Source organism: Poecilia mexicana, unplaced genomic scaffold (genome assembly GCF_051168715.1).
Source record: "Poecilia mexicana isolate PSO_F unplaced genomic scaffold, ASM5116871v1 scaffold_13, whole genome shotgun sequence".
Lineage (NCBI taxonomy): Eukaryota > Metazoa > Chordata > Actinopteri > Cyprinodontiformes > Poeciliidae > Poecilia > Poecilia mexicana.
This window is the reverse complement of record NW_028263382.1, coordinates 33,114,299-33,129,722: the sequence shown is the minus strand read 5'-3', so window position 1 is coordinate 33,129,722 and position 15,424 is coordinate 33,114,299. Positions and strand designations below refer to the sequence as shown.

General features: G+C 38.5%; 1 protein-coding gene across 1 annotated transcript in view; it reads right to left on the bottom strand.

Annotated features, from left to right (window-relative positions):
- Nucleotides 1-15,424, bottom strand: part of robo1 (roundabout, axon guidance receptor, homolog 1 (Drosophila)) — a 218,371-nt gene that overhangs the window by 35,848 nt on the left and 167,099 nt on the right. Inside the window, exons 15-18 of the mRNA XM_088012089.1 lie at nt 12,960-13,185; nt 12,132-12,253; nt 8,601-8,772; nt 4,423-4,623 (exon numbers count right to left, since the gene is read on the bottom strand). Coding sequence (XP_087868215.1) covers nt 4,423-4,623; nt 8,601-8,772; nt 12,132-12,253; nt 12,960-13,185 — 721 coding nt within the window. The remainder of the gene's footprint in view (nt 1-4,422; nt 4,624-8,600; nt 8,773-12,131; nt 12,254-12,959; nt 13,186-15,424) is intronic.

The following is a 15,424-nucleotide window of genomic DNA, read 5'->3' as shown; positions in this document are numbered from 1 at the left end:
AAGAGACGTTACTCTGCAGAAAATTCATATTTTCCAAACGGAAGTACTTCTTCGACTTTTATTTAAGTATTACTCTCCTTTGAGATACGTTTACATTACATTGGAATAAATGCAACGTAGATTATGAAATGAGAAAAATCGGACTTATAATCATTATTTGAATTGCGAGGATAATGTTTGGCCGGGCGTGGAGCCCCCTACTGGATAAATAAGGTATTGACGCTAGTAACCCAATTTTTAAACGACACACACGAACGAACAGATAACTTTCAGAGAAAATTCAGACTCTAAAACTACAAAAAAAGAGATTTTGTCAAAAATATTAACCACCATAAAGGTTTTAAATATATTAAAATTCGGCGAACGCCAAGTCCGAACATTTATTTATTTATTTTTTATTAAGACGTTTGCATTAGAATAACAGCAAGAGTAACAAAAAAAAAATCTTAAAAATGTATTTTGTAGGGTTAAATAAAACTCTTTGTAATGCCTCCGTTTTTTGGAAGTTTTTTAAAGCAGCATTTATAAAAACACCCGGAAGACGTTCAAGAACGTTCAAACAACATTCAGAAGTATGCACTTTGTATAAGAAGTGAAAAATAAAAATTTGATAAAAAATAACACCCATAAAAGTTTTAAAGATATAAAAACTAAATCAAGTGAAATGACAGCAAAAAAAGAAAATTAATTGGGAACGAATGTTCAGAGTGAATGTTCAGACGTTTGCTGAACGTCAGGTCCGAACATTCGACGTTCGACTTTCAGAATACGTTCACGGACGTCGTGCAAACATTTTCTTGCTAGCTGGGATGCTACTGTAAAGCAGCAGAGTGCAGGCTAGCTCCTCATTAACCAGGTAACGTTAGCATCTTATTTGTCTCTCTAAATTAGAAGCAGAAATAAAAAAGGGGTAATATTCTGTGTGCTTAGCATTTTTACTTGAAACCTATTGCTATTTTTCAATATTCATCCCAAAGTGTAAATCATTTTTTCCTTGGTTGGAGTTGGGTAAAAGTATAAAGGTATTTTTTTTGTTGTCCAAGTAAAACTATTGGATTCAAAACAACTGCATCTTTTAAAAAACCACATTTTATTTTCCTCTCATGATTTTAGTCCTTAGAACATTTTCAAAGAAAAACGTTATCCAGGTGCTCAAGCAAAAATCTCATACCAAACCTCATGCTATAAATCTGGAGGACAACTATTGTTTTTGCTTTACTCTTTAAGCAAAAAGCAAAGAGTAATGCTGTGAGGTTTGAAGTTGATGCAATCCTTACAGCAAATTGTAGCAACATTACCCACTCTAGTTTTGTCCAAAACAATCCAAGAGGAGCAATTGTGCTCCTCTAACGTTTTTATCCTCAAATAATGACTTCATGGATTACTTGTGCCAACAAACATCCTCTAAATGCAATAATCTTGTGTTGGAATCTGTCCTGAAGATATCGGCTGTCATGTGGCTTTTATCTTTCTGATGAATGCCTTTGAAGAGGAGACACTGGCTACCCAAAACAGTCTGCGACAAATGCAAACATGACTGAAATACATAAATCAGGTCTCCATTGTCAACCTGGACTGATGTTTATCTCAAGGCTAGATAAAGCTTCATGTGAGGTATGACTATGTTTGTTAGTTTTGGGGTCTTTATACAAACAAATGTCTCTTTCTCATCTTCACATGACATCCATGAGGAGGAATCAGCAGATTTAAGTTCGACTGATTGTGACCAGTAACATCTTATTCCAATCAGTAAACAAAACTAAAGTGCTACAAGGTCATGGTGATAATGGTTCCCTTTGGTGGAGAAGATATTAAAGAGAGTCTGCAAATTAGCACTGAAAGTTGTCTGACTGACAAGGAGAATCCTAACAAATTTATTTTCCCAAAAGCAGCATTACGTCCTTCACTATGATGCCGTATTTTCTTTATAGTAGCTGTTATTATGAAGCAGTTTCTTACCACTCTTATTTCTTAATAGAGTGGTTATTTATTAACCGCTAGTTAGTGCTAATTAGTACTAATCACGTTAGTGATTAACGTGATTAGCACAGCTACAATAATGTAACTCATGTTAGATTTGAACATGTTTGGCAGCATTTCAAAAATTTTGAGTTGAAATAGGAATGAACATTCTCTAAAAAACAGTTAATATTTATGCTTGCTGTGCTAATTGCTAAGATTAAAAAATGTGAACTATCAGCTTTTATCTCTTTCTTTAAAAGTACAGTTCATACTAATCGTCTCAGTTTACTAAAGCTATTTCTTGTTCTTTGTCTTTCTTCTAAAGTACAGCTGCTAATTTCAACCGTCCACATTTCTAATCATTGATGTTAGATCAATCAATCAATCAATCAATCAAATTTTATTTGTATAGCACATTTCAGCAGCAAGGCATTTCAAGGTGCTTTACATAATTAAAAAACAAAATAAAAACAGCATGTGACATTGAATAAACAGTAAGAAAGAGAGATTTTGGAAAAAGAAAAAAAAATAAACACTTTTGTTACGGAATTAAACGCCTGCCGTCGCCGGACTCCGCCGTCTGTTTAACACGGGTATTATCCAGGCCTCATCGCCTAACAGGACAAGGTCTTCAACCTTGCAGCATCAGGCTCCGTCCACCTATCATGCGAATTTTTGCGCTAGGACTTCGCCATCCTACACGGATTTTTGTGCACTATTTTTACCTGTTAGAGTCTAGAATTTACAGGGTTTTTCTGTGTTAGATGATAAAAACTTGGTTAAATAAGAACTTTGCAATCACTTTGTTTTTCTGGTAAAATATCAGTAAAACCAACGTCTTACATAGACTCCTGTCTCACACGCATTGTGTGAGAGAGATGTTTTTTTTCTTCTAATATAAATAATTCATGTTTATTCAAGGACAGAGAGCAAAAAAACAGAAAATGATGTTCTGATCCATTCATATTTAGCTGTAGGCCAAACCTAAAAAAAACCAAAACAGATCAGAGATCAGCTACAAATTTGTAATTGGTGTGTTCAAGAAAAAAAAAAACTATTCATTTTTTTTCCATGACTAGTTTATAATCTACGCTTAATGTGTTACAAATACCACCACTCCCACATGCGCGCACTTCCCAATTCAACCTTTTTAACCCTAACTGCACGTTGTTGATTCATGTGGTTGCAATTATACTCTTTGAAAACATTCTTGGTTACCCATTCTAACAAAGACTGTGGCCTTTTGTGGTCTGGATCCACGAGGAGACACGGAGGGCTGGGGATGACGAGAGGGGGGAGCATGCCTGCCTACCGTTCCCTGAAGAACTATTTCTTTCTTTATTCAAGTAAACATCAACATATAGAATCGCAGACGGACAAAGGGGAACCTCATTCTGCACGCCATTCTCCTTTCATGCCTGACCGCAGGTCATTACTGCACGCTGTAATCATAGACATGAGCAAAAACACGGCGGTTCTAACCGTTACAGCCCACACAAGTGTCTGTACGTGTGAATGAAAGTTTGGGAATCTTCGCCGAAACGGATCTCACTTTACATTTTCCGTCAACCACAGAAGCGGCAGGTTGAAGACGTGGTTTTCTGCATGGCAGTCTGAGATTAGTGGCTAAATCAGTCTATTCAATTCTGCATCAAGGTTGAAGGGTGGATTTCCTCTAACCTTGGCATTCGGCACTAAACCTGAGCCAAGGACTGAGGTTGAAGAAGGGAGCGCTAACAGTAGCAAGCAGCTGCACAGCCCAAGGCCACACATTAACCTAGCTCACACATAATTGAGACTAAGATAGAACGGCTAATGACTATCTTAGTCATTGAGCTGCCGTGAGCCGAAGACAGGCGCGTCGTGAACTCTGTAACTTTGACTTAAATCAGGTAACAACTAGACAGAGAAAAGACAGAGCCAGTTGTGTATCTTCCAGAAAGATAAGTAGCATAAATCTCTTGCTACATGTCCACCTCCTTATCCGAAGGCCCGTCTCTTGGAGGATGGGGAAGCTAAAAGCATGTGAAAATGTCAGGATGTCCTTGATAAACAGAGATTAGAACACAAACATTCACTATTTTCCCAACACAGTCAGATGGGAGTTGCAGAGAGGGGAAAAAAAGAAAAGGGAGTTTTTGGATCTGAAAATGTGCTTAACTGAAAACACATTTCACACACTCACAGAACGAGCATGTCAGACTCATGAAAAGACGTCTTCATGCTGTACTCTCAGCGGGCGCAGACAGTTCCTAAAGAGAGTCCATAAGATATGGCTCTGTGCGCTCTACAAATACATCTTTTTGTGACAGAAGACAGGAGAAGTTGGCAGCATTGAGGATGAAAACAACAAACAAGTAGATGATTACATGGATATTTAGCAAACAATGCATTATCACCAACATTTTCTAGCCGCCAGTCCTAAATTTTAACTGTGTGCCATCATCTGCGTGTGCCTACCTTTGCGTATGCCTGCATAGCTGCTGGAGAGGCCATTCCTTTTCTTTCGGTGCCGGTATAACCAGATACTAAAGACCATGAGGATGATCCAACATGCTGCTCCAATTCCTGCGATAAAGGCAGGCTGCTTGACCACATCTGAGATCTGCTGGGAGAGCGGGTTCTCCTGGTTCACGGTCTCGGTCATTCGCCCAGATGAATCTGGAAGTGGGGCAGGATCAGAAGAGACGTGAGCAGGATGTTTCAGAGGGTCTGTTTGATCAGCGTATGAATGGTTTTTATGGTAAACATGAAAAGTGAGCTTTATGCTAAAGGAAAGGCATGAAAAGAAATGGATAAAAAAGTAGGAATGAACAGAGAAACCGGGTTGTTACAGACATCAGACAATTTCAGCTGGTTGGAAGAGTCTAGGTTAAACATTTATGACGCACTTGGAAAACTAAAGATATTTCAGGCTTCTATAAGGTGAACCAAAAAAACAACTTGAAAGAATGTTTCTTTAAGGCCACATAAAGAGACTTCCTTTATATATCTCCTCGTGTATCCAGACCACAATATATACTTCCTCTGATTTTACCAAATTTGACATTGTTCAGAGGTGTGGGGAATTACCATATTTTCCGCACTATAAGGCGCATAGACTAGACGCTACAGTTAGGGTTGCCACTCTACGTACTCTACAAATGTGGATGTGTAATAACAAAGAAGTGGTCCCGAGTACATTATATAGTAGGCTGCCCCAGTCATTGTTTCACTCACGGTGTTGTGATATTGTGCCCAACTGCTTTCTGGGTAACACAGACCAACCGACACGCTGCCGCCGCAGTCTCTGTCTGTCTTCCCCCACACCCCTTGCGCACTAATCTGAGTATGCAGATTGAGGCTAATGGATATAAGTGTGTGTGGGTATGGAGGTATATATTTAGAAATGTAAACTCAGATAAAATCACAATAATTTAACCTATGTTTATTTATTTATTTCATTTGATTTAACAATAAAGGTCCATCTGAAAGTATGGCATGGGTTTATGGGTTAGGAGTTCATAAGTTTCTAACTTCTTCTCCTTTTCAGGCATGTTAAGATTATTGCAGTACAAAAAAAATATGTATTTTGCATTCCTTGTTCATGCGTGTGATTTTATACTTCTATCATGTTCAAAATAAATAAGTAAATAAACAGTGTACAATTATACTACCTTGGTAAATCATATAAATTTATTGTTTCTAGTGAAGTCATTTCATTCTGACATGGAAAGTTGGACTCCCTGACCAGTCCCAAATGATGTATCCAATATGGCTTCATATCTTAGAACTATATTGTTAATGTCTGGGATTGCAATATAATATTTGGTGCTACAATAGGTAGCAGCGAAACAAATAAAGCCGTTGTTTTAGACTCTAAACTCAGGAAAAATGTCATTCTTGGCTTCAAACTCCTAACCCAGCATTAGCAACACAGGCTATGACTCTCTTCTTCTCTGAAATATACACAGAAATTGAATTTGTATTCATGGTTATCATTAATAAAAGATGCTGAAAACAGTTCAAGATAAGACCTTGTCTAATTTAAAGCTCTACGTTTTTCAAAAGGAATCTTAAGGATTCCTCTCACCTCCAAGACTTTAATTTGTGCATCTTGATAGAGGAGATTATTTTTTCCCCAAGCAGGTGAGTGTAAATCTGGGTTGTGTTGCAAATCCAAGTCAACAGTGACAGGTGAGCAGAGCTTGATGATGGAACCGGTTAGAAAAACACCACGAGGCATCATTTACACCAAGCGACGGTGATTTCCTAAACAGATAAACAAATCCAGAAAGATCACCCTCAAAGACAGACACCGCAATAATTAGCAAACAGAGGTACAACTGTGAAAAACTGAGGCGTCAAATGCCTGGAAGCTGTGAAACGCACTGTAGCGACGTCGTATGCACAGCTGCTCGCTACAACCTGCTTCTTCTTGATCTGTTTTTCTCATCTGTCTCCGCTTCTCCCCCATGTCTGTTACATGAAAGACTTCTCTGACTGGCTCCACCCTCTGGCATTTTGACTTTCCTTTTCTTATGCTTTTGTTACTTTATCCTTTTGTTTTTCAGAGTGAAGTCTTTTACTCAGTAGCCGTTCTTTTGAAGGATCGCTAGAAGCCCAACAAAACCTCAACGCATTGACTTTACCGTACCATATCTCTTCATTTGTCTCAGCTGCTGAGTCTATGTCTCTATTTGGCTGCCTGGCTTCTCAATTTGTGACTCTGTTTGAGGGAGCCGAGCATGCCAATGTGACTAAGCAGCATACAAGGGATTGTACAGGTATCTGGACTTAGGATTACGCGTACAAACCTGAGAGTGTGACAAATGCGTTTAGGTGAAGCGTTGGTCCCCGAGGCGCATTGTCCCACTTCGGTGTTGGTACATGGCAACAATCACCACAGGAACTCTTCAAGTGAGATAAATTGTATCTGTCACAGGGAATGCTTCTTCATTCCCATCCTGGCCCACTCAATCACACATTTAAGACCAGATGGAGCCATTTTTCCTCTCCTGGTCTCTCTCTCTTTCGCTTGCTGCTTCATGGTGCTGTTTTTTCCCCCATTCTTACTCATTAGCAAGTTAAACAGTGGCCAAATTACCCAAAAATGTTTGGTCAATTTGGACAAAAATGATGGTCCAAAAGGTTTCAGGCCAATTGTATCGTCGTCTTTGCTGTTTGAAGCTTAGCAAAGGCAAATGGTGCCGTCTGTGCCACTATTTTCTGGTCTTACTGATTAGCAAGCTAGCTAAACGGCTCAAAAATAAACAGTGCTTGGTCAATTTGGATAAAAATGCCTCTTCAAGAAGTTTCGAGCCTATTATATTGTTGTCTTTGCTTTTTGAAGCTGAGCAGAGGCAAATTGTGCTGTTTGTGCTTATTTTCTTTTTCTTATCTTACTCATTAGCAAGCTAGCTAAGCAGCTCAAACATAAATAGTAACAAAATGTCCTAAAGATGTTTGGTCTATCTGGCCAAAAACGACACTTAAAGAAGTTTATATTGGTCATGTTTGCTGTTTGAAGTTGAGCAGAGGTGAAAACATATTTAAAAACGGAATGGAGAGGGCTTCTTTGCTGAGGGAGCTGAGCGTACCAATGTGATGCTCGGCTAATTAGTAAACATAAATGAAAACATTTAACACAACACACGAAAAAAAACTGCAGAACCCCGTTGTCACTCAAACTTCTTTATGGCAAGAGAAGTTTGCCATAGACAAACTTCTCTATGGCAAATTTGGGTGAGAGAACTCACCCAAATTACAGTCTTCAAGCATCTGCACTAAGCATGAAAAGGAAACAGGGTAGAGGCCTGAGCATGTCTCACAACAATAAAGGAAGTTACAGAGATGTTGTTTAGTTGGCATAAGGTCATGATACTGGAAGTTCTTCATTTAAAATGGATGAGCTTATGCTATAATTACTTGTTAAGTGATTGGGGTTGATTCACTTCCAAGGAATATCAGGCAACTATAGATGCACAAATCAAACATTTGGGGTCAAATTCCTATTTTGTACCTTTTTTGAACCAATGTTGACTTCTTTTTTAAGAACTGAGAAAATCTGCCAGTGTCAGTAAGCTTAGTGTAAGAATTTAAGGACTTTTAAGGACCATTATTTGTATTTAAGACCTATATGACCAAAAACATTTTTTAAGCTTCATATTTCATGTTTACCTTACTTAACCGCTACAAAAAATTGGTAAATTTTAATTTGCCAACTTTAATTATTTATTTTTATACAGTACTACAACCATTACTAAAGAAGCTAATTGTTCAGAGTTCTGTTTTCAAGCACAAAAAATTTAGTGGAAGAAAGAAATTTGGTTAGAGAAAGGTGCAACAGGGAAAACAGCAGCCTATAGAGGATTGTCACAAATGATTCATTCCAGACGCACACAAATACTAGACATAGGCTACAAATGGAGCCTGACCTTTGTGCTTAAAACATCTGTTTTGATTGATCTGATGTGATATTAACATGTTTCGAGACAGTGAATTTTAATAAGGCACAGTTTGAAAGTTGGAGAGGACTCTTCCACCTGTTTCCACAAATATCACACTTTTACACAATTTTCTAATTTCTCATAATGTAATTTATGAGAATGCAGACATGGCTGCAGACTGAAAAAGGTGTGGCTATGTCCACTACTCACCAAACTGAAAGAAAGTGGTTTCACTCTTGACCCCGGGACCGGCACTGGTGCTGGCTGCGACTTCGACGCTGTAACGGATCCCAGGGGTCAAACTGGGGATGACCACGGACAGCGTTGACCCATCAACCGTCCGGTTGATGTGATACTTGCTCTCATTCCCCAAACACCAGATCTGCCATCACAGAGACCAGGATTAATTCAAACGAATGCACTGTTATGAGCCTTTGAATGAAATGTTGCCACCATGTTGGCACACAGTGGGTACAGGATTGCACCAGTAAGGTGTCTAAACCAATGAAGAACAAATGGGGCCAATAATCATAACCCAGCTTCGGCAGAGTTAAGACCCGCTGCTCACAATTGGAAGACATTTGCCTCAACATTAGACCTGAAACTGACATCCTGCTTTCTTTACTGTGCTAATATTCTCACTTCTTTTAGTGTGCATTTTATATTATATCTATATATATATGTGATTCTTGAGAATAGGGACAAAACAGGTCCTATGGATAAAGCATGAAATTTGAATAAAATATACACAAAATATATTTTTTTCAAATATCTAACTAAACTACCCTGGGTCATGTGAGCACAACAATGTATATTTTTCTTGTTTTTGCTGAATATTTTTTTATTTTAAACATTGTAGTCGGTGGATGATGCCTGTAAAAGCCCTTGTCCAGGAGCAGAACTCAATACATTCTTATAGTTTAAAACAATTAAAGAAATACTAAAATTATATATTATGACAATTAAGTATAAGTAGTCATATAAATGATTATAAAAGTATCGATAAATTGAATTAAAAATAATTTTTAGATATTTTCCAACTCCGTTGAAATTTGTCCTTAGTTTTTGTCAACACCGTCAGAAATGAAAAGAATGTAAAAAAATCAGGCATTATTGGGGGGCACCAGAACTTCTGAGGACCCCATGACGTTGTCTTTTCTCTTCCTTTGCTAGGAGGGCTAGTTAGCTCCGGTTAGCTTAAGTTATTCTTTAGTTTTTTCTTCTGTTTTATTCCTAAGTTGTTTGTCACAACCATGATGTGTCAACTCCATAACTGACAATTTACAAAACTTTGATGAAATTTTGCGAAATAAAAGCTTAATTTTGGTAAACTGTAAAGATTTAATGGACCTGACGAGCTACAATATGGCCTCCTTCAGAATAACATCATATAAATTGAGGTAGTTTGGCATTTCGTCAACTCCGTCAGATGTCAACTCCGTCAGAGTTTTTCTGACTCTTTCAGTGAAATTGTTGTCAAATCTCACTTAATTGTGCAACTAATTCATTTTAATGTATTTTACATGAATTGCATTACTTCACATGTACCAAGTTTTTCATTTTACTCACTAGTTTGTCACCACCTTCAGTTCTGTGTCAACTCCGTCATGCACTGTCAACTCCATCAGATGGACTTTTTCTTGTTTTTTGTTTTAAATAATATTTATTTTATTTCTTGAGAAGCATTTGTCTGTAAATTGAGTAAAAATATCACTAATGGGGTATTTTAAAAATCATTTTAGATTTATTTTTGTCAGATGGTGATGACAAAGTTCTGGGTCAGGTCGATTAAAAATGTAATTTTAAAAAAAAAATTCGCAACTGGGAGCCTGTACCTTAGCATCTTCATATTTTCTAAACATTATTTGTCATATTTGCATACATAAGGTTGAGAAATAATAAAAAAAAAATATGGGAAAATTAAAACCCATTTTGTCCCTATTCTCAAGAATCACTACATACACACACACACACACACATATACATTTTCATGTGCGTGTGTGTAATGGAAGTACAGAGGCTCAGCACTTTCTGTCTGTGAGTGGCAGTGAGCACTCTGCCACTCAGTAATCCCTGACTCAGTAATGAGCAGGGTGTGTGTGTGCGTGTGTGTGTGTGTGTGTGTGTGTGTGTGTGGGGGGGGGGGGTTATGTGTGTGTGTGTGTGAGGGGAGTGAGGGGTATGGAGCTGGATTTAAAAAGCATGAAATTACTCCAAAGTTGATAATAAAAAAAAATTACCTGGAAAATTAAACTGAACGTTTTATTCCCAAGTGTGCCTGCGGACCCAAAAGGGTTTTCCAATAAAAAAGGGAGTTCCACTGCATAACATACGAGTTCCTAGAGTTGTTAAACAGATGTTATATGTTATAACTTCAAAAGTATTAAATATCCTACATGTTCATATCAGAGTGCTAAAATTTAGTGGCCATGTTCTTAAATGTGTTTTGTTTTGTATTCACTTTGTTTTTCTTTTTTTATACTTTTATGCTATTTATGTTAAACTATCTGAAAGAAGAGGTGCAATTTCCCAATACTGATATTATTATAAATTGTATCAACCTTCCAGACCACTCAGGTCTGTTGGTTCTGGATCTGCTCTACATCCACAGAACCAGAACCAAGCAGCATTCAGCTTCTATGCACCACAAATCTGGAACAAACTTCCATAAAACTACAAAACAACTGAAACACTGAGTTCTGTTAAATCAAGGATAAAATCCAAGCTGTACAGTTGGATAGCTGATGTATATTAAGTTGATGACATTTGACAAAATATAATGTTTGTTGCTGCTTCATAACTGGTTTACTGTATTATGCTTTTATTGTATAAAATAACTCTGAATTTCCTTGTTGCTCCAAATAGAAATGTGTTTGACATCCCTGACCTACATAAAGCAACCAGGAACAGAAGAAGAGAAAAGTGCAGACATTGGGGTTTAAATTGTAGTAAGTGGCTAAAAAAAAAGAAGAGTTGTCCTTCACTGCTGTGTCTGGAAGCAGAACAAAACAAAGCTAGATTAATAACTAATATATAGCGTTGTTTATTTTAGACAAATGTGCATTTTTCACTTATTTATGTGCATATTTTAACTTCAGTTATTGATTGGGTTACATTTTTTGAACAATTAAATGTTGTTCAGAGTTATTGAGTTTAGTTTTACTATTTTATTCTTAAAAGATTTGCTTTTAGTTTTGAAAAATAATAGCTTACCCCCATCCCTGCACCCCTTCTACCCCCACAAAAATAAATAAAAAACAGATAAAAGTTTTCTCCTGAAGGGGAGCTCAATGTGAACAGAAAAACATTATTATTGTGATGGAAATGACAGATTTTTCCTAAATTCCACCACTTGAAACGCAACAAACTGTAAGATTCTCCAACCTCCACCAGATGGCACTGTTTCCAAAGCATTGCCATCCACTCCCCAAAGTTGAATTTCATACCTTTTTCTACTCTTTCAGCACACAGAGAAGAGGCCCTGATGGGAGCACAAAGGTATACCTCCAGAAGGAATTACATTACCTTTCTTTTTTGTCTGCTCAGTCTGCAGCCATGTCTGCATCTCTATTATGTTTCAGCAGAACAAGTCCAATTTGCTCAGACCTGAGAAATGCTTGCTGCATTTATTTGAGTGAATGTCTGCGTGTGTGTGTGTGTGTGTGTGTGTGTGTGTGTGTGTGTGTGTGTGTGTGTGTGTGTGTGAGAGTGTTTGTGTGCATGCGTGCGTGTGTGTGTTACCTTGTATTCCTGCACCACCCCGTTCTGCTCCTCTTCTGGAGGGGGTTGCCAGGAGACGACAACAGCAGTCCCGTTGCTCCCGCTCTCCGTCACTGTTACCTTACGAGGGGGCGCGCTGGGAGCTTTTGGAGAAACACAAAAGAAGAAAAAATAACATGTGTACATAGTTCTTTTGAATGCACTTACTCACACATGCTGTTCAGTTTTCAGGATTTACTTCTGAAATGACTAATCAGAAAAATTACAATGCTTTATCTAAAAACGTGTGCCCAGAAATTTTTACTCCAAACAAACAGGGGGTGATGATGATAATGATGATGGACTAAATTGTGGTGTATGAATAAAATTTGTGGTCAAACAAAATATTAAACTTAAAATACAGAGCTGAGTTTTTTTTCCTGCTTGTGTGGAGAAAAAGAAATGAGGCTTACAGCTCCAAACACAATTATCAACAAAAGCCAGAACAAAGACTGAAAAAGCAGAAAAAGATCAAAACACGCCCACTCATGCAACACACACACACATTCTACTAAACACTTCCGCACTCCCGCTTCTCTTGAAATGTTAGCGACGTATGAAAATTTGCAGTTGGGTTTTAACCAAAACCTCAAGAGACTGCTACAACCACACCCAATGAAAAATTAGTACAACACATGCATGCATGAAGGGGGTTTTGTGGGGCTATGGGGGGGGAGCTGCCACCACTCACTGCCTGGCTGAACAGATGCGATATGCTTTCAAACATGCAAGCTGTTCGTATGAAACGATGTAGATATAGAGGGAAAAAAAAAAACACAAAAACATTGGCATGAAGATATCCCCCCCCACCTTCGTCCAGGGTCTTGCCAGCTTTAACGTCGCTGTCTGTTCCCTGGAACTCGTTGAAGAAGGGGCGGACTTTGAATTCGTACGTGATGCCCTTCCGCAGCTGTGTCACGATGACGCTGTCCTCTCCGGGGGTCCGGACCTCGAACACGGCCCATTCGCTCCTCTGCTGGCCCTCTGGCCTGTACATCACCTTGTAGCCCTGGACGTACTGGGACTGTTGCTCCACCTGAGAGAAGGAAACCAAGATGGAGCTGTTTGCACAAGTTGATTTTTGTCAAATTGTGAACCTTTATATGGTAGACCAGCACAAAGCAGTGTATTATAGTGAAGTGGAGGGAAAAATGATACATGGTTTCTATATTTCTCTTGAATAAAAACCTGAAATGTTTTGACCTGCATAAATTTGAAATTTAGCATAATCAAATGCCTTTGGAATCAGGCATTCATTATGACTAATATCGGTCTGTGTTGACCGATATTAGTCCTTTTTTAACATAACGGTATCTGTCAAATCAAACCAGTCCAACTATATTTATTTCACCTAATTGCCGTTTTGTTTCTTGGGGTTGGTCATGTGACAGACAGTGATAGTTATGTAGTGCAGGATCGGTATCAGTTATCAGGCATAACAGTAACATTAATATCAGATATTTATATACGGTAGCCCCAAATTTTCATGCTGGTGTATCCCTAATATTAACATTATGCAGAGCCCTGTTAAATTCTACGCTGAATAAAATAAATTAATCACACAATCCTTCAGCTGACCGAGCTTATTATTGAGTTTTGGAAAAGAAGTCATACAGAAATCTTACAGTAAATTTGTTTATTTTTCATCTGTTATTTGTTACTGCCGGTGGTTTAGAGTAGTTAATGTTGTTTTGACCTAGGTGTCATCTCTCTGTATGTGAAAGTTAGAATAACTCAGTCAATACACACTGTGGTGTGCCATAAATGAGCCATGTTTGTGGCTCATTTATTGAATTATTCTATTTTTTGGGCCGTTTCCACCTGCAGCTTTGATTCCAACAACATGAAGTTTTATAACCCATGTGAGTCAATGACTATTGACTCCTGCTGAATCCATATGAACGCCCAAGCGTTACACATTTCCATTTGCAAAATAAAAAAATAAATCAAACTCAAAACCTTCTGTTCCACTTAACATAAACGCATAACTTTTGTTCGTCTGTCGCATAAAACTGCTGCAAATTGTGGGAAAGTTTAGCGTTAGAACTATGCCAGAATTTTAAAAATGGCATCGTAGAATAAATATGAATCTGTGCAACTATAGACCAGGCAGAGGATGAACTGGGATACTAGTTCCTCACATCACCCATCTGTTTATCCAGATTCCTCTTTTTTGACTGTGTCTATGCGCCATTTGGAGCAGCAATAATTTGTGCAAACCGCACAATGAGGTCATTGGCCAAAGGTTCCTTCAAGTCTGGAGCTGGTTAAATAGAGCCCAGGCTCTCAAAGCAGCGTGTCTCATCCTGTCCTGCTCTCTAATGCCTGCTGAAGTCAAACACTGGGGGAGAATCCGACAGGGAACACGAGGTGTTGACGCTGCAAAATATTCAGCTGCATCCGCCGCAACATAAAAAAGCATAAAAGCTAAATTAGGCCAGATTGTTTTGTTACTGTAATCAATATGTAATAAATTTTCACAGCAGAATTCATGAAAACAAACCACTAACTGGAGCAATAATGTCCCTAAGGGTCTTTTTGGAAGGGAAGCTTGTAAAGATTTTACTGATGTCTTTATCCCTCCTGTATGAAAAAAAATATGCAGCTAGCTCAGGTGGTCTCCATTAGCCGGAAAACTGCAGCAAAGGAAAATGTAAAAACCAAGAAATTGCCCAACAGGAATAAACGTATCACCGCAAAGCAAAGGGAAATCGTGTCACTTAACGACAACGTCAGGCCTCCTCGTGACACGCGTTTCTCTGGAACATTCCAGAGAGACAAAGTAACCAGAGGTAGTGATGTTTTAAATCAGTCTTGACATGTCAGAGTCATTTTCACGTTTTCCTCAGCTGTGTTCATCACTCACAGTGGCACTTCATAACACCTGGGAACAGAGGGAAGCGGGGGTGGCCTTTTTTTGTCAAAAGAGAAGAGCATTTTGACCATTAAGCGACTCATCCAGCAGATTAATGTCTACTCTGGGGAGGTTTCGTGATATTGTGCATGTGATCGGTAACAGAAACCCATTAGTACCTCATATTCAGTTTTGTAGCAGTGCAGAAACGCCACCAAAAGCTCCCAGCTGTAGTTCACTGCCTATCCGGTTCCACATCTGGGAGCCATTTCCACCTAAAGGCATGGGCCTGCCATCTCTTCCCTCTTAGTCGTATTGTTTTAACAGTCGAATGTTTCCAATCTGACCGGGCACAGACTGGCACGCTACACCACTGCTGCTCTGTGCTACAAGACAACTGAGCTCGGAGGTTTAGTGTAGC